We start from the raw sequence: 26,545 nt of genomic DNA, 5'->3' as shown, positions 1-26,545 counted from the left end.
TTTCGTGCACGGCCTATATCAAAGGTAAGCCTACTAGCCCAAGGGAGGAAATGAATTTGCAGAAGACGATACAAACATCGATAAGTTGCCGAAGCCTCTTTCTCGCGGTTTGGAATTGGCCTGCTTCGCTTGCGTATACGCCATAGATTATATAGAGAAGCCACGCTTGCATGACCCAAGGCTGTCTGATTTCACTGCAATTCGAGGACACCTGTTACAATTTTGATCAGATAATCGCTCTCAAGACAGAATAGTAGGGTTTCACCATGTACCATTTGCTGGAGCTCTTCCTGTCCAATTTGCCATACATCTTGACGCCAGTGTGCGAGAGCTCGGGTTTCCTCATGATCGTACAAGTTGGGAGAGAATAAGCTCCCAATGACAGTCACGGCCGTCAGCAGTAATTTTGGTGTCGAGGACACTGTGAATGTAGGTCGATGTAACAGAGGGAAAGACGGGTGGAAATGCTCAAAATATTGTTTTACGTATGTTTCTTCGCCATTGGCGTGGTTACTGTGGGTTAGTTTTCGATTGTCAGACAAGTAATTTCAATCGATGAGCCAGCCCCCTTGGCATCGGGGGCGATGAAAACAGATCGGGTTCAGGCGAGCATACCTCGGCGAGGAAGAGGAGTAACTCTGGGGTATATCAGTAGCAAATGTACCATGATCCTCCCAAAAGGTTTCGTCGATCAGAACACGTTCGGCTGGGTTGCGACTGGTGGTCGATGGTGACGGTATGCCCTCCCTTGCCGCGGGGGTATGCATACCTGGCATGGCCTCCCACGACACCTGCGGCTGAGGTATCTGATCGACAGATGTGAGTCCTGTCGCGTGACAACGATCACCATGTCGTTTATAAACGTCACTACAAAATTTTCAGTGTTATTGCAATGTGCGGGAGAATGGAAACAACGCAAGACCTTCGAGAGAATCGGGCATGACATCTATTACACTGGAAGCTCTTGCGCGAGGCACCGCCGTGACCTTGTGAATATTAGTGATTGGTGTCCATAAAGGAAAATTCATGCAGACTTGCGTGCGCGCTTATGCCGTTGGAGGTTTTCCTGCATATCCGCGTTAGAGCTCCGCAAAGAAGATAGATAGGAATCTGTTACTTGCACTCCGCGTAAATAACTTTGAGCATTGATCACAGGGAAAAGGACGATGCTGGTCAATTCCATTGCTTCTCGTGGCTGAGGTACTAGTGGCTTGACTCATTTCTTCCATTTTATCCATGGACATGGATGGGGGAATGAGTTACATATTACAAAGGCCCGGGGGTTCGGGGAAGGCGGTCTTGCCCCAGGACAGGGACTACAAACGGGTGCACGTGCCACCATCTCCGCCTCTGCATATCAAAGGCTCTTCGGGGCTTACATAGGCAACCCAAGTTTTGATGATCTGAAATGAGGGGTGTAACTAGGATCGGAATAGAAAGGGGAAGTATAGAGACAGTCGAGGAAGGCACGGCACTAACTTGCTACCAGGGAGCTAGGCGCTCCCCGGACCCCTAGCCTTTCTGCGTTCGCACCCATCAAGGTGATAAAAGACAGTAAGTGAGCAAAATTGCTCACACCTGATGTTTGATACCGTGACAGGCACGGATTGCGGTTCGATTCAAAGGTAAAGATAAGGAATCAGCGACTGGGGTGAATTGGAGGAATTGATGATGCGAGGTAAATCCCTAAGAAGTAACAGAACTGTAGAATTCGGTTTAATTTGAGAGATATTACTCTAAGCTGATCGACCGATGTTGTATACTAGTAGTCAGTAGATAGCGGCTAGGATAAGAAGAGGAAAGTAGAATACTAGAAAATACATAGGTATGTAGGTACTACTCTAGAACTTCTAAAGATAGGTATAGAAGCTGGGTTGCTTAGGCTGGGACAGTATCTCTGTATACCGCCTACTTAGGTACAGTGATGGAATACTTGGTGTAAGGTTCCTTCTAGTGACTATTAGTAATTATTACTACTTACGAGGCCTTGTAGTTTAGCACAGTCAATACTACCATTCATACCCCGGATTTTGTGTTCCTCAAAGCTACTATGTTCGGGATTGCAATTGCACAACACAATTCACCTTTCAAACCTTGGAACACACTTTCTTGCTTGAAGTTACAGTGAAGGCTACCCTAATATTTTATTATAGAAGATCTTCCAGGTAGTATGCCAAAGAAAATAATAGTTTCAAAAAGAAAATCGCTGCCTCGTCATAAGAAGAATATAGAGAAAACTGCTTAATGGCCATGGTAATTCCTACAAAAAATGTCTCAACACCCCGGCGCCGCAGTCTCGAGAAACAATCAATGGGTGGGAACACAAAAACATCTGTCAGAACATGCTGGGTCGTTTCAATGGTTTTCAGGAAGAAATAAGAGGGGTTCAATGCGCTCTTTGCCCAAATTGCGCGACTCCTTGGGGGCTTATGCGTCATGTGGGTAGAATTAAAAGATGCGAAGGTTGGTGGGAGGGGTGGTGTTGAAAAGCGGAGATGTCTGTCTACATACATGAGTAGGTAGGTGAGTATGTAGGTAGGGAAGTGGTGGTACGAGTGGGGGAAGAAAGGGCAGAGTCGAAAGGAAGTTCGTTCATGTCGTCAAATTCTCATCTGAGATCGTCTATATCTGGATTGGAGGGTATCGCTACCACTCGACATTGAACGACCATTCTCCTGTGGAATATTAGCGCAAAGTTCTTCCATGACCATGGAGAGATATGATTGGGACGTGTATGACTTACCATTTTTCAAGTTCTCGGCGGTGTCGCTCAACAAGATGACCCGGCGCTTATTGCAGTATGCGGTTTTATCCAGAATATCCACCTTAAGGTCAGCGAGTTCCGAGACTGGTTTCTCGAACATCTCGCTGAGGTTCTCCACGGCCATCTCCAGGTCAGCCTGGTTATCCTCGAAGATTGTCGCGAGGTTGTTCCGCGAGAGGTAGAACGCAAAAGCGTATGTCCACTTCAAGGTCTGACGGCACTGTTGCAGTGCTTGCGATGCTGTGTCGAGGAACTGAACCTCGATCCAGGATAGTCCGGATTGTGATTGCAGGCTAGTCATCTTCTTCTCGGTCTTGAGGTAAAGGTCCTTATCCAGCTTTGCCGATTGCTCGTGGTTGGCATAGCGGTTATAGTAATGCAAATAGCGCTCCAAAGACGCGCGCGACTTAGCTTGGGCACTGCGAGCATCATGTCCAGACTTTTCTTCAAAGCGGTTGCAGTTGTACCAACTGGTGCCATGTTCGGACCAGAGACCCATGCACATCCAGCAGAATTCGTGTTTGCACTTACGGCAGGTCATATGATTACAACCGCCATTCTTTTCAATCGTAGATACGCATCTGGGGCACTCTTTGGTGTTGGCGGATATCCAGTTGGCAGTCTCGGAGTCGTCCTCGCATTTTTGGAGCCACATCTTGACCAGTGTACACGGGGTGGGCTGATGATCGGCAACAGAACAGCCGAAACAGAATTCATGTTTACATCTGCACCGAACGGTTGGGACTATGCGTCGCAGGTCGCGGGCTTTTACTGCACAGTCAACAGCATACTCGCAGTTTGGTGCCGGGCACCATCGTAGATTATCTTTATCGTCGACGTAGGTTCGTGTGAGTAGTGTGCGATACCTATTGATGAGATGTATGTTAGTCAACCATGACTCTATTCGAAATGGGAGGGTGTGACTCTTACCGGTCCTTGAGCTCGTCCGTAACAAGCAGATCAAGTGACCTCGAATCGACGATGCGATGACATTTGTTTCCGGGACATTGAATCCGGGCGGCTTCTCCTTCTTCCTTAATCTTTTGTCCGAGATAGTGCCGGTAGCAGTCGACGCAAAACCGGTGCCCGCAGCGCATCGCATACGACTCGACGTCATCGCCATCCTCACAACAAATCTCACAGCTGAAACCCGGAACGACCTCCGTTTTCGCGGTGCCTTCAAAGTTGTTTCCCAACCCAGCTTCTTCTAATGTCTCCTCCGGGCGCTCCATGTACCCCTCAATCAGTTTCTCCTGCTTCCATCGACCAAACCGCATGAGGATTGCAGCCGACTCTGGGGGGAGGCCAAGGATAGCGGAAACTTCGTTAATTTGTACAAGCTGCTCGCGTTCGATTTCTGGGGGGGTCGAGGACTTTGAATTCGACCTCGTAGGGCTTCCGTTTCTGTTTGAGCAGGTCCTTGTCATCGGAGAAGCCGGTATCTAAATCTCCAAAGTCTATTGTTGGAAGAAACTAGGTTAGTTGATGACATGATATCGAGATGGGTGGGATCAGGATGGAAACAGGGTGAAATCCCTCTTAGATCGAGGGGAAGTTCCTCAGACCAGTCTCAGTCAGATACGTACCTTCGCCTAGACTCTCATCATCACTCCCCTGCATGTCCAAGAAGTCGTCCTGACTAGAGACATCGCTCATGAAATCGTCGTCCGAGTCCATACTGGCTTCAGTGGTCGCGGGGGTAGCGAGCTCCCTCTTCTTCAAACCGGTGGAACTCGTAGAATTGCCCGACTCGGTGGACTGGGGGCAGGTGGTCGCGGGACCCGTCGAGGCGGGCTTGGGCTTGGGCTTGGGCTTGCGCGAGCGACCGACAAGGGGGGGGTCTCCGTGGGCAGCCTTGGTGGCGGATTCGGTGTGAGGCTGGTCGTCCGTAATCGCCGCCTCGGCTGCCTTTCTCTTCCGCGTAGAAGGAGGCGTGATGGAAATGGGTGGCAGGAAGCCGGGGTGAAGGGGTTTGAAAAGAGGGTGAGCCACAACGTCACCGGGAAAATTGAGCGGTTCGAGTGGTGGTTCGGAGGGGGAGTGGGGAACTTTGAAGAAGGGGGGAAGGGAAAAAGGCCGAATGACTCGTTGTTTGGGGGCGATTAAATGAAAAATGAAATAATAGGCAGAAGTATCTCTCAGCAGAGTGAAGCCTGGTAGTATTCTGACTCACTGGTTCACTGACATGGCACAGGTGGATCGGTCTCAGTCTTCATAGGATATTTGCTAGAGCCCAGTCCTGGAGGTGTTGCTTCCAAAGTGATCCGCCAGTGCGGGAGATCCCGTTGGATGCCTGAGACATCACCATCACACCTACACATAACTACACCTGAGCACTAGCAGAACCACCAATATTATTATACTTAGTACAATACACGGCACCATCATTTTGCACTCATAATCATGGAATTCGTTGTCAACTGAAATCTTTTGGGTGGTCTAACGCGAGATTGTGCCGTGGTATAAAAAGTGGCAATCGATCGGAGAATACCAGTAGCACATGACTACTCATCGTCGCTCTCTTCCTCATCCCCATCCTCATCCTCATCCTCATCATCTTCCTCACTACTTTCTTCCTCCTCCGCATCGGCTAACCACTGCACAAACTGCTGTGCCTGACTGCGCACCTTCTTCATCTCCTCGCTCCCGCTGGACCGTTCATCATTCCACCACTGCTCGTATGCCTCTTCGTCTACCAGCTCGAGTTCATACAGCTCCTTCGCCGTAAACAGAAGAACTGTATCACCCTTCTCCCGGCTGACCAAGTCCTGCTGGAGCTGAAGAAGTAGATCAACCTGATCTTTCTTTTCATCCTTATTCCGATCGAACAAAGTTCGGTCCACAACCTCGGAGTACTGCGAGAAGACCTGGTGGATGGCTTGACTGGCACCCTTGCCCTTGGCCATGAGCTCCTCGATGTATTGCATGAATGATGTGACAATCGACCGGCGAACCTGAGTGTCCGAGGCATTGGCAGTCATACGCAAACTAACAAGCTCGAGCTGCACCACGTCGGCAGAGACACCCTCACGCAGACTCTCCAGGACGCTGCCTGTTGCATCGGCATTGAAATTGTCTTGCTCGGCGCTGTCAGAGAAACTGCTTCGGGCAGAGCGTCCCCAGGAGCCCTCTGACATTTCGGATGACAATGTAGAGATTGAGGCAGAGGAGAGCGAAAGTCCCGGCATGCGATACACTAGGGAATTGTTAGCACCGTCTCTATAGCTGTAACTACAGCCGTCTGGGAAGAATTCGAACATACCGAGTCCAGAGGATGCGACACTAATATCATCCTCGTCTTCATCTTCATCCTCGCCTTGGATGAACTCATATCCCTCTCCGCCTTCACCGACCACCTCCACGTCAGTGGGAGCTGCGCTACCATCACGCTTGGATTTGGAGATGCGCTTGCCAGATTCCACCTTGATGCCATCGGCGATTTTCACGCCGTATGAGAGAAGAGCGCCGGACTCGATGGTACAATTCTTGCCAATGACGACACCATCTGCGATGATCGCGCCACGAATATCAGAACCGTCTCCGACAACGACGTTGTCCCAGATATAGGCTCCCTCCAGCTTAACATTTTTTCCGATCTTACAGTTGCGGCCCAGGGTAGTAGAGTGGACTGTTGTTCGGTCGCCGATGCTAGTACCGCGTCCAATTACCGTGCGACGGCCAATAACGCAGGATCGGGCAAGAAAAACGCCCTGCTCTTGGTACAAACTGCCCTTGCGCAGATCATAGGTGTGTCCGGGGAGTAAGTTGGTGTCGGGGCACAGAGGATAAGTCCATCGGGAGACAATGTCCTTGCTGATAGAATCATATGCTTTCAAGTTGCGGACTCGACCAGCATAAGCGTCCTTGATGATGTGTGTGTGGATTGTTTTGCCGTTCAGTTCGTAGTCCTTCAACACACCGAACAGGTAATGCTTCCGCGGACTTTGGTAGTCGAAACTATCAGACCAGAGGCCCAGAACGTCTGGTGTGCAGATATCGATGCTGCAGTCGATCAAGTCTTGCCGGATATCAAGCTCGGCATGTGTCAGAAGAATTTCGGCATCGATGTTCAAGCGAGCATGGCTCTCCTCGGAGTTGTGATCAATCTCTTCGTAGTGAAGGCAGCGGTCTTTGGTAGGGTCGATCACGAAAACCGGAGAGATTGAGGTGGATTTGGTGCGGTGGTTTCGGCCAGCTTCCCGTAGAACCATAGTCATGATCGCGTTTTTGTCAGCTTCGCGGCGGGCCCGGTGCTTCTTCAGAGCGGCTTCGATGGGCAGGTTGCTGATGACATCGCCGCTGACAACGAGGAAATCTCCTGTGATGAGGTGCTTGGAATCCAAGTCTCGCATTACTTCTCCAACACTGCTACTAACGGATTTGAGGAAGGTCAATTGCTTGAAGGGCGAGGACGAGGCTTTCCATTTGGAGGCACTAGAATCATATAGTTAGTCTCTTTCTTTAAGCTTTGATCTAAACTCGAGTGATCGTACTTGATGTATTTCTCTAATTGATCGGAATGAGCACCTGCGTATAGAAAGACATCCTCGACGCCGGCGTTGGCCAGGAATTCCAGCGTATATTCGATTAAGGGTGTGTTTGCCAGCGGTAGGAGACACTATATAAAACTTCGTCAGCGCTTGTGATTTCAATATGTTGCAGACAAGGGCCTACATACCCGGGGCTTGTCAAGAGTAAAGGGCTCGAATCTAGTTTCGAAGGTATCCGCGAGGACCTATCCAACCATAATCTGTTAGCAACCATATATTTTTCGGTCGGGCGCAAGTACGAAGGCAGCAAACAGGTAGCTAGCCTCCCACCTTGCCCAGCGAGAAGACCTTACCACAGCCTGCAGGGTCTCTTCCACCTCCTCTGTCGCATTACCCCGCGACTTGGAGCCGCCTCCCTTTTGTTTGGGACCCATTTTTTTCAAAAATCCTGGAGCTAGTCAGTGGATGCGATCTCAGCAGCAGCGAAAGAGGTCGCGATGAAGACGTACAAGTAATGCTGTCGCTAACAAAGAAGGGCACAAAAAACCCCCGCCAGCCGCGGAATGACTCCCACTCGCTGTTGATGTGTTTGTATGGTTTGCACTGATTTTATTCTAGGTCACGGGACCTGGCCGCCTCAGCACAAGCTACAAGTCGCGATGATAGACCAACTTGACTGATGACCCATAAAATTGAAATTTCTTAAAAGGACCGAGTAAGAGACGGAGAAGAGAGTTCTGAATGAGATTGGAATTACTTCACAGGTCTCGGTATATCTACCTTGTTTTGCAGTCTTTGACTTGATCACGGTAACCCTGTATTGTTACCGCTCTATGGTAAGGCACTGTATAGTATGACTGTATCATCTACACAAGTCTCGTGTCTGAGTAAGAAAATAATCGTCCAAGTTATTGGTCTAATTTGATTTATGGGCCATGATTCCAACAAAAACACGGAGTACTGTCTCACTACCTCCTCCCTGACCAACTCACTAAAATAAGCCTGGCATTTGTGATACATAGGGCGAGGCTTGCATTCCAGCAAATAGGGATAGCGCGAATTCATTACATGCATGCGTACATACTTAGGGTAGGCCGATCATCCCCAAGCCGATCAGGCTAAAGGACAATCCATGCCTATAACATAGCTGCTAAGAATATTAACTTGCCGCAGGTTAAAGGGATGTGGGGGGTCGACGCGGTCTAGACCCGAGCCGATGCGCAGGGGAGCATTCGGATCCTTCAGAGAATCAAGAACCTGAATCAAGCAATGAACTAACTGGCTCTACATGAAATTGGGTTGGCGGTTTCTAATTTTATAATTTAGTGGCTCCATGATCCCTAGACAAGGAAGAACATAATTGGATATTCTGACTACTTGACTCCTTTGTTTATCCAAGGAGACGACGCGACCAGGTATTCGCGGAAAGCTGCCGGCGTATCAACCTGAAGGTTTCGATCAATGGTCTAGACCATCGGTTGAGAGTCCCACGCTAAAATTAATGATATACAGATGGGACGATCCGCGGGTTTGTCCGCTGTTCGGTTCTAGTGGGGTCTCCCATTCACTGTATTACGATTGAGACGCGAAAGTGTTGGATTTGTTCAAAGTGATGATGAGTACATCCACACAATTCCCTGTCCTGACCCCCATTCTACCCAAGGAACGGGAGCAAAAAATATCGATGCAATTTGGCCCCCAAGGACATGGCCCAAAGTGGCAAAAACAAGAAAGAAGAAGATGGTTGTAGAAAATATGTACCTGACAAAACAATTTCGCCCATAAGGTATATCAAAGAGCTGACACGTGAAAACGCACAAAATTCGCCACCCACTCTGCCAGCAACTCAATAAGGGAAAACAAAGAAACGCCATGACCTGTAAGGGGAGGAAGACCGTAACCAAGACAATACAGCCAAAAAAAAGTGAGGGTGGGAGATATACGATTGAGATCTCGTTATAGACAGTGGGAATCGTGAGGTAATAGACAGGCGGAGGAGATGTGAGGTGCGGGAAGGATATGAGAAACAATTGTGTCTTAACCAGGCCGTCCGGCTTGCACGGCCATCATAGGTTGCTGCGGTGGGGCGTACATGCGTTGGCGCTTAGCCATGTTTTGGCTGTCGGTGGCACTAGACATGTCGGACATTTGTCTTCGATGGGGTGGGCGAGTTGGAGGGCCAGATGAAGGCACCGCAACTGCAGGTGCAGGGTATTGGACTCCGTTTTGATCAACAGTATATGCGGCGGCAGGTGGCGCAGCGCCAGCTGCAGCCACATACTGCCCTTGCACCGTCGGCATGGTTGGTGGAACGGTCTGCATGCCCTGGAATTGTCCGGGTGATTGCCAGTTGTTTATAGAGCCGGCAGGGGATTGACCAGGGGAGCTATCCTCCTTGATTGACTGGGTCGCGGAAGGTTGGGGAGCCATGGTAACCGGGGGAGGCTGGGGAGCCTCAACTCCCTGGGACATGGTCTTGAGATGCACGAGATGCTTCTCGAGCATACCGAGCAAGCTCTTTCGAGTGAATGGTTTCGGTAGAACATCATCCATGCCTGTAATAAACCGTTGTTAGAAACAAGGGTACGAATGAGAGGAAAAGCATTAATAAACTTACCGTGTTGGAAGTAAAGCTGGATATCATCACTTCGGATATTAGAGGTCATGGCGATAATAGGAGTCCTGTCGAATTGTCGGATAAGGTGGCAAGCAGAGACACCATCCAAATTGGGCATGATGATATCCATAAGGATGAGATCGTACTTCTGGCCATCTTGGATCTTGTTCACGGCCTCCAAACCATCCAACTGCTTGCTATTAGTTCCAAAATCCATGGCTGGGAGTATTATAATCTTAACATACCGCGGTGTCAATAACACAATTGAAAGAGAAAAGAAACTTTCCACCAATTTGCCGGCAAGTCGCATCATCTTCAACCAAAAGAATCTGTGGACTACGAACCCAGCCAGGATCGACGTTGGTGCTTTTCTTTCGGTTATCGGGGGGGATATTGCCGGCGGACTTCGGTTTCCTCGGCTTTGGTTGTCGGCATTGGATATGGCACATTGTTGACATGTTCACTATACATAGGGTCGATTCCATTTGTTGCACCAACAGGATAAACGACCTGCTCCAGATCACCAGAAATCTTATTTTGGTATACCATCGGGGTAGGAGCGCCGGTGGTGGGTGGGCGAACAGCTCCATTGCGAGCAACATCCATTGCCGGGGTGGCCACTGGGGCGACACCGGCGGCGGCGGCAGCAGCGGCAGCGGCAGCGGCCTTCTGGGGGTCATTCGCATCCACGCCAGAAAGGTTGAATTGGATCTCCGCATTCATATCACTCAAGAGTTTCGAGGCCTGTTGGAGAGGCGATGAGGGCTCGTCGTCCACAGCACCAACTTGAGACGGACTCATTGTTGAACCCTGCGCTTGGAATGTAACAGCCTTGCTATCCCGTCTTTGACGCGCATCCACCGTAAGCAAGTAGTTCATCACTTGGTGGATCACGTTCTCGTGGTTCAACACTGTTTTCTGTACCCGCATGACCTCCTGTAGCATCAGTTGATGGTCCACCGTAAGCTGCGCATAACGATCCGAGAGGTGTTGGATCTGTTGTTGCTGTGCGAGAATCTGTTGGTTGAGTAGGTCGATCTGTTGAGTCGGGGCGGAGTCGTCATTGTTCTGGGTTTGCTTGCGAGGAGCCGGGGCTTTACGACGGATGTTGTCGAGAGAGTCCTTGCTGTTGGCACGAAACTCGGGGTGTTTGAATTCCCAGGCCTAGGAGAGAAAAGTGTGTGAGCCAAAGTAAAAATCGCTTTGAGGCGAGCGGGCCGGAGAAGTGCCCAAGGCGCGAAAGATCTTGAGGGGACGCCATACATTTTGGCCGTACGGTGACTGGCCGTTCTCTTCGTTATTTTGGCGAACTTTGTGAAAATCGTATTTGTTCAGTTGGCGCACAAAGCTGGCGAAGTTGCTATGCTTGAAGTGTTTGGGCAGGATGGTCTTGGTGAATTTCTCGCACTGGATGCCCAAGTCAGTTCAACCGCTGCGACCGTCCAACAAGATAGGCGCATTACCTCCAAGACGACAAAACTGTCCCCCTCATCACCCCAGCGTACGATCGACGCGTAGGAAGGATCCTCCAACATTCTATATGAATAGTCAACATCTGGTCGAGATCTCGACGGTCGCGGTGGAGGGGAGAGAGAGAGAGAGAGAGAGAGAGAGGACGCGCGGATGAAAAGTCGGCGAGTGAGGCGAATAGCGGACTTACTTGTATAGCTTGCGCACCTAGACATACTGTTAGCCTGAACGACAGGGTTAGGGATCTTGAGACTCACAAAGTCGGAGGAGTTCCCACTCGCTGGGGGCTGAGGCTGTTGACCCTCCATGGCCTAGAAGGGTCGATTGAACGAAAGTCGGCAGGCCGGGCAAAGCAGGTCAGGCAGAACCCGGGGGGGGCCGGGCTGCTATGCAAAGGTGCGATTCGACGGGAGAGAGACGACCGGGATCGAAGCAAAAAAAAGGAAAGAAAAACAGCAGGTCGCTGGGGTAAGGTGGGCTGAGAAGAAGAGTTTCTCTATGTAAAAGAGAATTGGGGGAAGTGGGAGGGGGGGCGGTCGACTCGAGTACAGCGGGTGTACCAAAGTTACCTACTAGTGGGAATGGCCCTGCGCGGTATAGGGAGGTACCTTGGATTTGAATAGTCTTCACTGTATCATTATTGATTATTATAATTATTATTGATTAATCTTTATTTTTTGGGATACTTATTTATACCTAGGTATTTATTTCATCCGTGGTGGACTGCTTCTATTATACCACATTATATCATCTTCTCCTCTCCACCTCCACTCCTCTCTACTTGCATGCTGAATGCAGGGCTGGACTCCTACATTCCCCCAGATACGCATACGCAGATACTCTGCAGTCTGCACCATAATCATCAAAGAAACTTCAGACGTGCTTAATTTAACATGTCAGTGCGCACCGAGGTGGAGGGGTGGAGGGGGGGGAAGAGGAGGGAAGCCTGCATGGCTAGCTCTCGGATTCGCATGTACTTCGTAGGTGTGGAAAAGGGAAAAAAAATGTTACTCGCCAAGAGAAGCGTTAAGACATGGTTTGAGGGGAGCACAACGGGCTCCACCGCGCTGGGATCGGTGGGCCTTCCTCGTGGGTGTGCGTTTACCATCCGGCGTGTTCAGGTCCACTGGCTGAGTTGGCAGTTAGCGGTGGGAAAGAATCTTGAACGGTATGGTCAGAAACTATCGTCTCGATAATCAGCATGGTCATGATCAACATGATCATCGTCCCCCATTCAGTCACACATCAGGTGGGTGATAAATAGGAACCCGTTGGTATCCCTGAGGAATTCGAGCCATCGGGAGTGTCTCGGTCTTTTTTTTTTCAGCTGACTCCATAAGTGAGAACGGTCTTGGTAGATACGGGTTACACGATCAGGGAGGTTCCATTGATTTGGTGAAAGAACCAAAAGACCGAAAATAAATCATAATTTGAAGGAATCTGGAGATCTCTGGGGGATCCTCTGGGGTTTGTGGAAGAAAGAAAGATGGAAAGCCGAAAGGGACCCTCCACGGTAAATGACGATCGTCGCGCCTTCCGCCCATGACGAAATTGCTAGAGAGCTCAATTCAACCTCACAGCTCCAACCTCACTTCTTTACTCTTGACTTCCTCTTCCCTCCTTCACTCTACACCCTTTTACCTTTTTCTTAATTGACTCAATTTCGCCGTCATGTTCGCCGCTCGTCGTCTCGCTACTCGTGTCCCTCGCGCCGGTGTCGCGCCCTTCCACAGCACCGCGCCCGCCTTCGTCCAAAAGGGCGACGCTATCCCCAACATTGACCTGGTCGAGAACTCCCCCGGTAACAAGGTCAACCTCGCCAAGGAGCTTTCAGGCAAGGGTGTCATCGTCGGCGTTCCGGCAGCATTCAGTAGGTCACACCGGAATTGAAACGAACCACTCCGTTTGGAAAGCTTGGGACATCATGTTAACCACCTTCGCGCAACCAGGCCCCGCCTGCTCGGCCAGCCACATCCCCGGCTACATCAATCACCCCAAGCTCAAGGAGGCCGGCCCGGTCTTTGTCGTGGCCGTGAATGACCCCTTTGTGTAAGTACCGGAGACGCGCCGCGCTGCGTCGGATAACATTCCCCGCGGATGGCACACTAATTCGCAAACTCTATTAGGACCAAGGCGTGGGCCGACTCCCTTGATCCCCAGGCCAAGTCTGGTGTATGTGATAATTTCCCTTCCATTCGGTGCCTAAGCATTATCGCTCACTAGCATTCTTCTAGGTCCGCTTCCTGGGTGACCCGTCCGGCCAGTTCACCGAGGCTCTTGACCTGAGCTTTGACAGCGCCGCTATCTTCGGTAACAACCGCAGCAAGCGTTATGCATTGCTGGTGGAGAACGGCAAGGTGAAGGAGGCTTTTGTGGAACCTGACAACATCGGTCTGAACGGTAGGGATCTTTCACTCCGATTTAGAAGCTTGTCGCTAACAAGATTTAGTCTCCGCCGCCGAGAAGGTGCTCGCTTAGAGCAATGAGATTACAAGGGCCACGGTCTAAAATGCTTAACTACTACGGAACTGCCTGTCCTCGGCGTATTCGTATCGTAGAGTAAAGGACCTTGTTGGTACTGAGATCCAGCCGGTCGAACAAGTATAGTATACTATCCGTTGCATTCGAAGTATATACAGAGGAGATATACCACTAGTACTTCAGGGCTAGTACTACTATCCCATAAAATGATATCAGCCTGTCTATTAGGTATCTAGTAACTTAGGCTTCGACCTTAGCTGTTTTAAATGTAGCTCTGAACGAACTCCTGACTGCCAGGTGTCTTGCTATACAAACAAATAATCCCAAGAAAATTTCGCGGCTGCCTATGAGTCTGACGCGGCCCATCGCCACAGCTGTGGCGGTGGTCTTGGGTTCGAGAAGACCGTGACCCTTTTAGATATGTACAATGCTAGCATGTCCATGTCAGCGAGCTAGTACTTTTCGGGTTATTCCAATGCAAAGTTTTCAAGTTGTTTTTACTACTAGGTAAACTCCCGTTAGTATGGTTTCGACTATGTATTGTGACAGCCGGAAAACCCGGGCATGGACAGATAGAATCGTGAATACCATGACGAATATCCTTAAAATCGACCATAATTCGTCTCATTTAAGAACATTGTATCATCCGGTCTACCTTAAAGCTCTGGAGTGTATGTCCTTAGTATTAACTACCTAGCCCTGTGCTGTGTGCTGCATGTTTCCTGTTGGACCCTCAGATCGGCGCTCACCCGCCTCGTCATTGCCAAGGCTATGTTCCCCCGTTCCAGCCACAGTCCCCTCTCCTCGACTCTCCTCATCTCTCTTTTGCCATTTCCACCCAAGCGCCCAATTCTTTCATCTTCCCCTCGCAGTGGCTGGTCCGCCGACTCATAATTCCTACAGAATATACTCTCTGTCTGTGCAGACACGTTCCACGACTACAGCGTTGGGCCGCCATCCGGAGTAAGGTGACAGAGTGGGCTGTACGAGCTTGGCAATCAAGGGCCCTCCCAGTTAAAGCCCCCCCGGAACCATCTGATCGGCTCTCCTATCGCGATTCCGACCCCTCCCTCCCCTTACCTTTTGCGAAAATCGCGACTATCCCGCCACCATGTCGAAGGTAGTACGCAGTGTCAAAAACGTTACAAAGGGCTATTCATCAGTCCAGGTGAAGGTCCGAAATGGTACGTTTGGTTCCTTTCTGCTTGAGATCAGAAGTCAAGAAAACATCGCAGCCGGTGTCGCGTTGACAGTCGCCTCTTGTCGCTGTGATCTGACTGGGCTAGCGGCGACCGATGACCATGTCATGGGCCGATGACAATGGCTGCGCAACGCGCAATCGCAACAGATAAGCTAACAACAATGGTCTTCTAGCAACCAGCAATGATCCATGGGGCCCGACGGGTACCGACATGTCCGAGATTGCGGCCATGACCTTTGGGAGGTAAGAATCGACTCACAATCTGTTCCAGGGGTACAGTGTCTAACACGGCTTGCATCTAGCCCGAACGAGTTCTACGAGATTATGGACATGATCGACAAACGTCTCAACGATAAAGGCAAGAACTGGCGTCACGTCCTCAAATCGTTGAAGGTCTTGGACTATTGTCTACACGAGGGCTCGGAGTTGGTGGTTACCTGGGCGCGCAAGAACGTGTACATCATCAAGACACTGCGCGAGTTCCAATATGTTGACGAGGAGGGACGTGACGTGGGTCAGAACGGTGAGTAATACCGCTCAAATCAAGCTATAGGGTTGAATGCTAATTGAACAAAAGTCCGTGTCGCGGCAAAGGAACTCACTGCGTTGGTTCTGGACGAAGACCGACTGCGTAGCGAACGATCCGATCGCAAGCTCTGGAAAACCCGGGTCAGTGGGCTCGATGAACAGGGAGGAAGCGGTGGAGGATTTGGTAACGAGCCGCCGCGCCGGGAGCGACGGAGACGTAACCCCGATGATGAGGACGATACTGAATACCGACTTGCGATTGAGGCCAGTAAGGCGGAGGCCGAGGACGAGCGGAGGCGACGCGCCAAGGAATCTGGTATCGACAATGATGAAGACCTCGCCAAGGCCATCAAGCTCAGTCAAGAAGAAGAGGAATTGAGGAAGCGCGAATTGGAGGAGAATAACGCGCATGCGCTCTTTGACGATACTCCTGCTCAGGTGCAGCCGACTGGCTTCAACCAAGGCTATCAGCAGCAGAGTGCCGTGGACTGGTTCGGCAACCCCATCAACGCTCAGCAGCCTATGACAACCGGTTTCCTCAACAATCAATATGCGCAGCCGACTGGATTCCAGAATCAGCCTACAGGCATGAACCCTTACGGCAATGGCTACCAACAACCCACCGGCTTCGATCAGAACCAGTACGGACAACCCCAGAACAACTTTTTGCAACCCCAGGCAACCCTCCAGCCCCAGCATACGGCGTTCAACACCAACAACCCGTATGGTGGACCGGGAGATATGTTCTCGCAACAGCAGCAGCAACAGCCACAACAACCTCAGGAGAACTACCTGTCAGCCGGCAGCAACAACCCATGGTCTGCTAATCAACCAGCTGATACCCTTAAGCCTATGGCGACGGGCTCCAACAATCCTTTTGCCATGCGCACACAGCAACCTCAGCAATCCCAGTTCAATAAGCCGCAACAGGCTGGACCTCCATCTCTCAACTCTTTGGCGGAAGACCGGGCAACAAACCAGTACAACCAGTACAGTCAATTCAACCAAACAAGCAGCTCACTTATGCAGCAGCCCACCCAACCCAACCCCATCGCCAACTTCCAAGCCCCGCAGCCCCCAAAGAGCACTCCACCTCAGTCATCAGACCCTCATCACGCTCGTTTGAACGCTCTTCTCTCCACTGGCGAGGGCCAGGATACCTTTGGCAACGTGGGAGAACTTCGTATTCCGGCACAGCATACTGCACCTGGTACATTTGTCAATTCTGCCGGTCAAGGTCTGGACCGCCTGCACGCGAACCAAACCGGCACCAACCCTTTCTTTGGGCAGCAGTTTACCGGCATGCCTCAGCAGACAGGCTATATGGCACAGCAGCAGCCTAACAGTAACCCGTGGGGTGCCCCTCAGCCGCAACAGCCGCAACAACAGCAGCAGCATGGCGGTAGCTTGATCGACCTGTAAATCTGCGATCTGGCACACCATGTGTTTATTTTCATTGATTTATTACGGGGCATGAATGGTCCGGAAACCTGCACATCGGTTTCCTGTGGCTTAGCCTCCCAATAATCTTGCCCTTGCCCCAATCCCTTCATTCTGTCTTCTCTCTGCATTCGCTCGAGATAGTTCATCCTGTTAGTTGCATTGGGAAGCCAAACCAAGACCATTACCCTCTCACACCCCTCTTTGCTTTTCCTTTTTCTCCTCCACCCTTGGTCCAGCGCCTTACATTTGGACTTCTTGAACCTTCCTTGTCTACCCCCACCCCCCCTTGTCAATCTCTTTCCCCCTTCTCCCCGCTTTCTCTTCTCATTTGTCTACGTGTTCTTGTCATTAGGATATCCTTCTCACTTCTCCAATGGTCTTTTAAGATGTTCATTTTCATGTGAAGATATTGTAGGAATTGACCTTGTGGTGACCACTGTGGGCTCATTGTAAAGCTGCTTGGGCGAGCAAAACTGGTAAACAGAGCTCCAATCCCCCAGTTATCCATTGACCTCGTACTCGTACTCCGCACGGCATTGGATATCCTATCTGATTATGATTGATATGTAGAGTGGACCCCGGAACACATAGTCACGTTACCCCAAATCCACCACGGCAGTGCGTCACACGTGCCCACCAGCCACAGCCGAGCCCTGAATTTGTAATGCGCCGCGATGGGCAACCTCTTTGAGAAACCGCCCGGGACCCAGTCAAACCTCTTCCTCCCCCGAACACCCCACCGTACCTTCATGTTTCCCCGCGCCTCCTCCCTCACTGTCCTAAGTAGAGGCACCCGATACCTCTTCCGCCCAACCCATACGGCTATCCGGCCATCCTCGCTCTCCGCACGCGCATTTTCCGCCGTCCACGCCGCAATGGCCGATACCTCGGGCATTACCGCAGAGTCGTTGCAGGCGAAGCTGGTCTCCGAGCTGCAGGCCGACCACGTCGAGATTGAGGATTTGTCTGGTAAGAAAAGTCTATCTCTGGATCCAGAATTGCTGGTGAAGGAGTAGTCATAATCTCGCCTGCGAGAGAGCGAAGGGAAAGCAAACTAACTGGGGTACAATTTAATAGGTGGCTGCGGCCAGGCATTCCAGGCCGTAATTGTTTCGCAGAAGTTCGCCGGAAAGACAATGCTCGCCCGTCACCGTCTTGTAAACGCAACGCTGAAGGAGGAAATCGCTGCCATCCACGCATGGACTCCCAAATGCTATACCCCCGAGCAGTGGCAGGCGACCCAGCAGTAAATGCTGCATGAACATACGATGACGCTGGAGGGAAATTGAATGCATAATACGGTGGTAGCTCTTATTTGGTTAGTTTGTACGATAGATTTACTGGTAGAAATGAATTCCCTTTCAAAGATCTAGTTCGTATCATGTTTTTCTTTTGAGGGGGCCTATGTATCTACAAATTCTATCTATGCATTGGTGTATCTCTCGCTTCGCCTTCTCACTTCTTCGTAGCAAAAGATGGGATATTAGGTGCGCCCATCTGGCTGGCGGCTTCGTCTTGAGATGAGCTGATGATGCCGTTGATCTCCCCGGCCACCGTTCCGGCCAGAACTCCTACGCCAATGATGCCGCCATCATTGGCTTCCCTGAGGAAGATGCTTTTCCCTCCACTTTGAGGCCCGGCGCTGATCAAAAGGCGATCGATATATCGTTGTATTGTCTCCTTGTAGTGTGGATAATGTCGAATCACACCCCCAGAGACGGCCACGACCAATTCCTCGGGTCCATTCTTCCAACCCGGTATGGCAGTGCCGTTCTCAGGGATCTTGGTGGCATTGAAAGCTGATTCTTGCTCTTCATCTGAATCAGCCTTTGCCGGTGGGTCTAGCTGTTCCGTATTTTGTAATCGAATCTCTCGCGTGCAGGACAGAAGTCCAAGAGTCGCCGCCGCTACTAGGGCAGCTGAGCGGTCCTGCACTGCCGCGGCCACTGAGCGAATATGACCTGCATACTCGGGTGTCCATGCCCAATCACTGGACTCAGGAGGCGGGATTCGCTCTGATAGTTCCCTCGCCAGCTTAACGTCGGAGTAGCTTGTTGCCACGACGAGGGAGAGGAAGTCGGTCGTAAGCTTAAACCTCTCGACGAGCTGCAATGGCAAGGACTCCCGTGGCACCGCTTTAGTTTTATGAAACCATTCGAAGCAAATTATCCGCACGAGCTCGCCCATGTACCGCCCTCCAATAAGGTACTCTAGTGGCTGAAACCCCGGGCGATCGGAATGAACGTCTAACTCTTTATCCCAGTCGGTCACGATCCCAAGTTCTTCCAATGGGGCAGATGCACCCCGAAGAGTCCATTCAGTTGAGACAACTGTATCAACTGCGTCGGGGGCCTTTCCCCGAATATGTTGGGTCTTTTCTTCCTGTAGGTCCGCTAGCTTCATGGGTACGGCGGAGTTGCAGCCTGCACCGCAAATTAAGCCCATAACCACCCGCGTATTCGGCAACGCGCGGATGGAATAAGCCAGCGATGCAAGTGTCGCGATGGTATCGTTAGTCATGACGGTGATTTTCAATTTCGGCAGACAGTATTTTTTCTGTCGTTTGGCAGGCATCTCAGCAGGGTCCTCGTCCGAGCGCCGTGTGTGGCACTCGTAGCCATCTAATAGGGCCTGCTGTAGATTGAGAGAGGCGCCGAGCGCAAAGCCCTTCCCAGTCGGCAGGAGGATGGCTTCATTGTGGAATTTTTGTCTAGTGGATGGTTAATACATGATGACATGTGCTATTGCGGGGCAAATGGACGCGATACTTAATGGGAAAACAGAAGGAGATGCCCATGGCGACCTCGGACGGCGCATCGACTTTGGAATTCGCCAGGTCATCGTGGATCACCTCCGCGATGCAATCGCCAATCCATGCAAAGAGCGACGTAGCCTGGTCCCGGCGCAGACGGTCTTCAATGGGCCAGGCCTTCTCGAGCGTGCGGCGTACATGTGAGTGTTTTCCCACTTGCTCTTCACCGAGTAGTTCGATAAAGGCCACCCGCAGATAATGCAGCCCCAGATAGACAGCGAGATAACGACCTTTTTCACGGCCAGTGGGCAGGCGTGTTGTGGCTGTCGGTGAGAAGAGCTCCGAGGAACTTGCGGCTAACTCGCGATAGGTGAGTGAGAGACGTGAGGATAGACTGTATAGTCGTTCGATGTCGTTCTTCAGAGGCCTAAGGAAAGCCTGTAGCGCTGGATCGGTCACGGTCCTTGCCATTGTAGCCCCGACACCCGTTCGACACAGGTGGTCGACTCTGATGGACTTTTTGATCGGCCCGGCTAGCGGGGCTTACTAGCTGGCGGGAGGTTACATCTAGATGTAACAGTAACAACAATTATACTACAAGTCAACATCAACATTCCAAATTTGTTTATGCTTAAATACTAGGTTTGAAATTCTAGATAGATACTCAATACCTCATTTTAGCGACTATACACATGGAATTGGTGTAACTACAGTGATGTCATTATTCATGGTATTTCTGTTCGCACTAGCAGATCTACTATACTAGTACCTATCAGCGTGGCCGATCAGCAAAAAGAGTATCTTTGCAATCATAATATAGCTTCTGTGTGGCCAGGGATAACGTGAAGCTTAATATAAACAAGAGTTTGTAACTAAATACACCAAATATGAACTGGGTGTTTCAACTCTTAGAGCCGAACCCGCGACGACCGTTAAACCAGCATTGAGATCACTGCGGCGGCCAGACAGAATCTTCCCACGGTTTCCCATTTGTGCTCTCGGCTAAATCAGTAAGAGTGGTCCATTCCCATAGCAATTGCTGAGGATTGACCAGCTCATTGTCGTCACCGAGACCCGCATCCGTATGGTCGATTTTATCCTCTCCCGCCAGGAACCGCAAGTAATCCGCAGGGTCAGAAGAAAGCTTGGCCGTCTTTTCCTTTTTGTATTCGTCAAGTGGTATTTCTGTCACTTCAATATTTCCAGCACCTGCAGCTCCCATGATGGAAGCAATCTCCGAGATAGAGCGCGTGTCTCCACCGACATGGATCGTGCTCGGAGCTAGGTCGCTGGGGAGTGTAGCCAACGCAGCGACTGCTTTTCCGACATCACCAAGCGAGGTAAATGAGATAAGACGATCCGCTGGCCCAATGCTTTCGTACTTGCCATTTTTGGTGTCGAATCCGAACCAAGGGCCGATGCTGTCTTCTAAAAAGAGGCCGCAGAAGAGACGGCAGACCTTCAGGTCCGGGATCAATTGTTGGCACATAGCAAAATGTTTCTTTTTCTGGTCCCATTCTAGATGTGGGAAGTCATGGACATAATGATCGACTCCGAATTCAGAGGGGAAATAGATTTGCACCTCTGACTGCGGTAATGCTTGCAGAAGCTTCTCCTTGAAGGAATGTCCAGACGGTCCGACCGTGTTGACGAGGACCTGGACACCTTCTAGAGCCTTGGCAAGATTGTCTTCGTCGTATTTGCGAACAGTATAGTTCGTAGTTGATTCAAACCCATCGATACTGGAAGCTTCCTTCCGAGAGAGAAGAATGATGTCGGAGAACTTGCTGCGAAAGAAAGGAGAGAGAAAGGCAGTGGCGACATGTCTTCCCAGATGCCCAGTAGCTCCTGCAATGGCGACGACCGGTCGAGAAATAGGCATGTTTCGTGTTGTAGAGGGGGTTATAATATGTGATTCAAGTTTGAAATTGAACAAATAGAATATGAGGAGCTGTGATGTGGAATCAAATGCTCACCTAGGTAGCTATGCCCGTATGGCAGCGGGGATGAAATACTAGACCGCCTACGCCGCCGTCTCCTAGATCTATTTGAACTCCTTCACTCTCTCTAACTAATAGAGTTCTCTATTCATCACTACTTATGCTGCTTGAACTCCCTGACGACTACTTCAATTCTTGTACTAGTGGCGTAGTTGTAATTTTTCTAAGTTTATATACTACTGTTCATAGTCTACTATAGATAGTACATTAACTTCAAGTTAGTAGTTAGTACCTACCTAGGTAGGTAGCAGGGCTCACCGTGACCCAATCAATTTTCTATATTTAATCTTGAAAAAGGTACCTAGGTAGTACTTATTTAGTGATTATTACATACGCGTACCTATCTAGATAGTAGCTAGTATTATCAGATCAATATCTCACCTAGGTCATGCATAAATAGATCCAGGATTCTGCCCGGCCACTATCGGCGCGGAGGCTTTCCGTCCTCTGTCATCGCCCAAACACTGCGAGCTTTTGATTGGTCATGAGGGGGCTGTTTGTCCAAGTTGCAATTTTCGACAAACATACTATTGGCCAATCACCGTCCAGATAGCAAGAAAGCATCATGTTTGCAAGTGTGTATTAGTAGTCTAGGCCACGCCATATAAATAGACTGGGACTGGTCACAATATGGGGTTCTCTTACATGCTAGAATAATATCTTTATTCAGAATCAGATCAATCATGACCACCGAACCCGCATCGATAAAGCTGAAAAGAGCTCTGCTTCATCTCACCTCGATCCAAAAAGAAGAGGACACTGCTTGCAGTCATTGCCAGTGTGCACACTCACCCAACCGACGAGGGGAACATCTTCTTAGTTCAGATACTTGGGACCAGCTTGACGCTCTCTGTCGGCTATTATGCGAACTTAACCCAGATATCGAGATTCCATCTGGAATAGACGAGGATATTGATGAGGTGATCGCCTATCGGAACAGCCACACTCTGCTCACGTCCACGGCCTCTATTACCCCAAAAATCACTCTCCAACATCCAGTCATTGAGAATGCGAATCCACTCAGACTATCTTCCTGGAATGGAGATATCACCACTCTATCAGATGTCACAGCTATCGTCAACGCAGCGAATTCTGGACTCCTGGGGTGCTTCATCCCCGAGCACCGCTGTATTGACAATGTGATTCATTCAGCTGCTGGTCCACACCTTCGCCAGGCCTGTCGCCTTATCATGGACTGTCAGACAGACCCCGAGCCTGTAGGGCAAGCTAGAGCTACACCGGGATTCCATCTTCCAGCATCCGGAGTTCTTCATACTGTTGGACCTCAACTGCGTCCCCGCGAGACGCCTCAGCCGCACCACGAGGATCAGCTAGCCTCGTGCTATCGTTCTTGCTTGGATGCTGCAGAAACACTGCAGCCTCTTTCAGATCAACGCAAGGTGATCGCATTCTGCTGTATCTCCACCGGACTATTCGCTTTCCCTTCTGACATAGCAGCACGCATTGCTGTGGATACCGTCAGGAAATGGCACCTTGAGCACCCGGTGACCAGCATAACAGATGTCATATTCAACACTTATTTGGCGAAAGACCACAAGATTTACCAGGACCTGTTGCAATCGCTGCAAAATACTCAAATTGACGAGGAAAATGGCTCTCTGAACTCCGCTTCAATGTCAACATCAACTTCAACTTCAATTTCGATCTCAACGCCAATGCCAATACTAGCACGTTTACCATCACTACCCACAACCAAAACTAGAAAAGCTCGCACTTGGATAGAAGAAGCCGATGCCTTAATCATCTCAGCAGGAGCCGGACTCTCAGCCGCAGCCGGACTAGACTACACCTCTCACGCCCTCTTCACAGAACACTTCCCCGCATTCCGCGCAAAGGGTCTACGCCGATTATACGACGTGATCGGATACAGCGGCTGGAGTAGTGAGGCCGAGAAATGGGGCTACTTCTTCCTACACCTAGACATGGTGCGCAAATGGCCCGTCTCGCCAATCTATGAAAAGCTTCGTGGTCTGGCGGCGCGATTTCCGAACAAGCATTTCATACGCACGTCGAATGCGGATGGGCTTTTTGTGAAAAATGGGTTTGATGGGGATTTTGTTGCGACGCCGCAGGGTCAATATCAGTTTTTGCAGTGCTTTTATAAGTGTCGGGCTGATGCTTATGTTCTTTCCGATCCGCTTGTTGAGGATGCGTTGCCGTTTATTGATCCCGTATCTCAGGTTTTGATGGATGAATCTAAGATTCCGACGTGTCGATTTTGTGGTGGGGAGATGACGCTTTGTGTTCGTGGAGGGAATTATTTCAACTCTCGGCCTTTTCAAGATCGAGAGCGGGCATGGAAGAAGTTTTTGCGGGGCTTGGAGGAGGGAGACGAGAAGCATGAGAAGCACGAAAAGGCCAAAGCATCACGTCTACCTAAAAAGGTAGTTGTGCTTGAACTTGGCGTTGGCCTAAATACACCTGGTGTACTGCGATGGCCAAATGAGAATCTAGTCTCCGGGTCTGCAAGCAAAACATTTCGGTTGATCCGGGTTGGAAAGGAGGCATCTGGGTGTGCACCTTGGGAATTGGAGGAGGAGAATCTAGCTGTTGGAGTTTCTGGCGATATTGCAGCTGCTTTGGATCTGATTATTCCTTAGGCGGTTTGTCTCCTATTCTATGCATTTCGAGATCCCGATAGATTGCTGGATAGAGGGTGGTCAGGCTGTTTTTGTTACTGTTGATTGCTGATTTATCTACTCATGTCCGAGGCCGTCGGCCAAAACATCAATTGAAAAAAGAATACGTGGATCGTCAAAAATGGTTGACCATAACATCATGCTAGAATGCCCGAAAGTGTGCCTGAAATCTAGTAATAAATTGTACCATAGGATTCCCCTTGCCCAAATGCTCACTGGCTACCCTCCATGCTCAGATACTTTTCTTCAGCACCCTTGATACAAGCAATGTTGGCGCCGAGCTTGTTGATCGTCTCGATATACTCGTCATAAGGGTCCGAGTCAAAGACAATACCACCACCAGCCTGGAGATAAGCAACGCCGTCCTTAACCATCATAGTCCGGAGTGCAATGCAAGTATCCATCGCACCGGGTTCCTCACTCGAGCCATCGGTGCTGGAAATGTTGTATCCGAAGTATCCGACAGCACCGGCGTAGACGCCGCGCTTCTCGCCTTCCAGCTCGGCAATGAGTTGCATGGCGCGCACCTTGGGCGCACCGGAGACTGTACCAGCGGGGAAGATGGATCGGAAGGCGTCGAAACGGGTCTTCTCTGGTCGCAGGACGCCGGATACCTGCGACACGAGATGCTGGACGTGGGAGAACTTCTCGACAACCATCAGTCGGTCCACTTGTGTGGTGTTTGGGTCGCAGACTCGGTTTACGTCGTTGCGGGCTAGATCAACAAGCATGACGTGCTCGGCACGATCCTTCAGACTGCTACGCAGCTCGTTGGCCAAAGCTGTGTCCTCTTCCATGGTCTTGCCGCGCTTCACTGTGCCCGCAATTGGGTGAGTGATGATGCGACCTCGCTCTTCCTTGACAAGCAGCTCGGGGCTGGCGCCTACGAGCTGGAAATCTTGGCAGTCGATGTAGAAAAGGTAAGGGGAGGGATTGACGGTGCGGAGGTGGCGGAAGAGGTTGTAAGGGTGCAGTGTTGTGGGCCGGGATAGCCGTTGTGAGGGAACGGTCTGGAAGATATCGCCCTTGCCGATGTGCTCCTTCAACTTCTTGACGTGGTTCTCGTAGCCCTCTTGGCCAATGTTGGATGTGTATTCCTGGTTCTGCTTGATAGGGCCCTGTGGGGGCAAGGGTGTGCGGTCCTGCAACAGGGTTTCGATGGTCTTCTGGATGGCCGCCTGACCCTTGCGATATTCGGCCTCGACATCGGCGTCGTTGGCGGGGATGGGGACATAGCTGACAACCTTGACGGTCTGGAAGAAATGATCAAAGGCAACAATGGTGTCGAACAGCATAAAGAATGACTCTGGCACTCCCAGAACATCCTTCATGGGCCGGGCGGTTTTCGGCTCAAAGTATCGGACACAGTCGTAGCCCACATATCCAATGGCACCACCGGTCAAAGGCGGAAGTACCAGACCGGGAACCGATGCAACACGGTATTGGGAGAGTTCCTCCTCGAGGTAGGGGAGAGGGTCGGCCTCGTGGCCATGGCCGGGACCAGTCTTGAGTACCTTTCTGGGGTCTGCAGAAACGTTGAGTGAGTCAATGTTAATGTGTACAAGCCAAAGAATGATTTGCGCGAGAGATCACCCACCAGCGCCGATAAAGCTGTATCGTCCAATCGTCTCAGTAGTAGCCGCACTCTCGTATAAGAATGATAGTCGCGAACTGTATCACCTCGTTAATTGATCGTAGCCCAGGATTTCCCCGCGGCTCCCCGCAGGTGGGCGCAAGGGACTGTCACCACTCACTTCTCCGCAATCTTCAGGTACGCCAAAGTGGGGGTCAAAAGATCCGCCGGGATAGAGGCGGTAATGGGCAGTAGGTTCGGGGGAAATTGTGAGTTTCTCGACTTCAAGATGACCTCTTGCGCCGTCTGGAGCGACGGGACATTGGCAATCTGAGTCATATGGGTGCGCATTAGCCAATTTGTCCCGAAATGACCCCAGCGAAAGTCGTAGTGGGAGACTAGGTCTTACCGGAGGTGCCATGATCAGCTGTAATCCCTGTGTAGTGACTGGAGGAGCAGATAGAGCCGCGTGACAGAGGGAATTGGCGGTGGGAAAATGAAGATGGAATGAGTCCAATGAGTGTGGGGCTCTGGCGCCGGGTGCCGCTGAGGGAGGGATTGTCAAC

At 50.6% G+C, this 26,545-nt stretch overlaps 10 protein-coding genes across 10 annotated transcripts; 4 read left to right on the top strand and 6 right to left on the bottom strand.

Moving 5' to 3' along the window:
* Nucleotides 1-191: 191 nt before the first annotated feature.
* Nucleotides 192-1,146, bottom strand: N7533_009162 (uncharacterized protein; the record flags this gene model as incomplete). Its single annotated transcript, XM_057105812.1, has 5 exons — nt 192-513; nt 616-806; nt 913-986; nt 1,035-1,066; nt 1,118-1,146. The coding sequence occupies 5 exons, from the start codon at nt 1,144-1,146 to the stop codon at nt 192-194; spliced, it is 648 nt and encodes a 215-aa protein (XP_056957261.1).
* Nucleotides 1,147-2,646: 1,500 nt separating this feature from the next.
* N7533_009161 (translation initiation factor eIF2B catalytic subunit epsilon) lies at nt 2,647-7,688 on the bottom strand (the record flags this gene model as incomplete). Its single annotated transcript, XM_057105811.1, has 10 exons — nt 2,647-2,675; nt 2,744-3,630; nt 3,695-4,121; nt 4,351-4,812; nt 4,950-5,077; nt 5,273-5,960; nt 6,027-7,198; nt 7,258-7,382; nt 7,443-7,499; nt 7,608-7,688. The coding sequence occupies 10 exons, from the start codon at nt 7,686-7,688 to the stop codon at nt 2,647-2,649; spliced, it is 4,056 nt and encodes a 1,351-aa protein (XP_056957260.1).
* A 1,603-nt stretch (nt 7,689-9,291) lies between these two features.
* On the bottom strand, nt 9,292-11,649 carry skn7 (uncharacterized protein; the record flags this gene model as incomplete). The annotated part of the gene is made up of 8 exons (XM_057105810.1): nt 9,292-9,809; nt 9,872-10,061; nt 10,117-10,275; nt 10,319-11,035; nt 11,135-11,278; nt 11,335-11,407; nt 11,532-11,548; nt 11,599-11,649. 8 exons carry the CDS (start codon nt 11,647-11,649, stop codon nt 9,292-9,294), a joined length of 1,869 nt encoding a protein of 622 aa, XP_056957259.1.
* Nucleotides 11,650-13,012: 1,363 nt separating this feature from the next.
* On the top strand, nt 13,013-13,819 carry N7533_009159 (peroxiredoxin family protein; the record flags this gene model as incomplete). The annotated part of the gene is made up of 5 exons (XM_057105809.1): nt 13,013-13,211; nt 13,255-13,390; nt 13,468-13,513; nt 13,576-13,741; nt 13,791-13,819. 5 exons carry the CDS (start codon nt 13,013-13,015, stop codon nt 13,817-13,819), a joined length of 576 nt encoding a protein of 191 aa, XP_056957258.1.
* Nucleotides 13,820-14,933: 1,114 nt separating this feature from the next.
* Nucleotides 14,934-16,973, top strand: N7533_009158 (epsin; the record flags this gene model as incomplete). Its single annotated transcript, XM_057105808.1, has 4 exons — nt 14,934-15,006; nt 15,197-15,266; nt 15,326-15,546; nt 15,601-16,973. 4 exons carry the CDS (start codon nt 14,934-14,936, stop codon nt 16,971-16,973), a joined length of 1,737 nt encoding a protein of 578 aa, XP_056957257.1.
* A 695-nt stretch (nt 16,974-17,668) lies between these two features.
* N7533_009157 (uncharacterized protein) lies at nt 17,669-18,244 on the top strand (the record flags this gene model as incomplete). Its single annotated transcript, XM_057105807.1, has 2 exons — nt 17,669-17,963; nt 18,072-18,244. 2 exons carry the CDS (start codon nt 17,669-17,671, stop codon nt 18,242-18,244), a joined length of 468 nt encoding a protein of 155 aa, XP_056957256.1.
* A 205-nt stretch (nt 18,245-18,449) lies between these two features.
* N7533_009156 (hexokinase family protein) lies at nt 18,450-20,217 on the bottom strand (the record flags this gene model as incomplete). Its single annotated transcript, XM_057105806.1, has 2 exons — nt 18,450-19,704; nt 19,763-20,217. The coding sequence occupies 2 exons, from the start codon at nt 20,215-20,217 to the stop codon at nt 18,450-18,452; spliced, it is 1,710 nt and encodes a 569-aa protein (XP_056957255.1).
* A 478-nt stretch (nt 20,218-20,695) lies between these two features.
* On the bottom strand, nt 20,696-21,628 carry N7533_009155 (isoflavone reductase family protein; the record flags this gene model as incomplete). The annotated part of the gene is made up of 1 exon (XM_057105805.1): nt 20,696-21,628. The coding sequence occupies one exon, from the start codon at nt 21,626-21,628 to the stop codon at nt 20,696-20,698; it is 933 nt and encodes a 310-aa protein (XP_056957254.1).
* Nucleotides 21,629-22,429: 801 nt separating this feature from the next.
* Nucleotides 22,430-24,367, top strand: N7533_009154 (uncharacterized protein; the record flags this gene model as incomplete). Its single annotated transcript, XM_057105804.1, has 1 exon — nt 22,430-24,367. One exon carries the CDS (start codon nt 22,430-22,432, stop codon nt 24,365-24,367), a length of 1,938 nt encoding a protein of 645 aa, XP_056957253.1.
* A 251-nt stretch (nt 24,368-24,618) lies between these two features.
* trpE (anthranilate synthase TRP2) lies at nt 24,619-26,400 on the bottom strand (the record flags this gene model as incomplete). The annotated part of the gene is made up of 4 exons (XM_057105803.1): nt 24,619-25,931; nt 26,004-26,077; nt 26,161-26,309; nt 26,389-26,400. 4 exons carry the CDS (start codon nt 26,398-26,400, stop codon nt 24,619-24,621), a joined length of 1,548 nt encoding a protein of 515 aa, XP_056957252.1.
* Nucleotides 26,401-26,545: the final 145 nt, after the last annotated feature.

The sequence above is a fragment of the Penicillium manginii genome (genome assembly GCF_028828005.1).
Source record: "Penicillium manginii strain IBT 31320 chromosome Unknown utg000006l:1.0-4164085.0:1.0-4166146.0, whole genome shotgun sequence".
NCBI classification, from domain to species: Eukaryota; Fungi; Ascomycota; class Eurotiomycetes; order Eurotiales; family Aspergillaceae; genus Penicillium; species Penicillium manginii.
The sequence above is the reverse complement of the archived record's forward strand: the minus strand, read 5'-3'. Positions and strand labels throughout refer to the sequence as shown.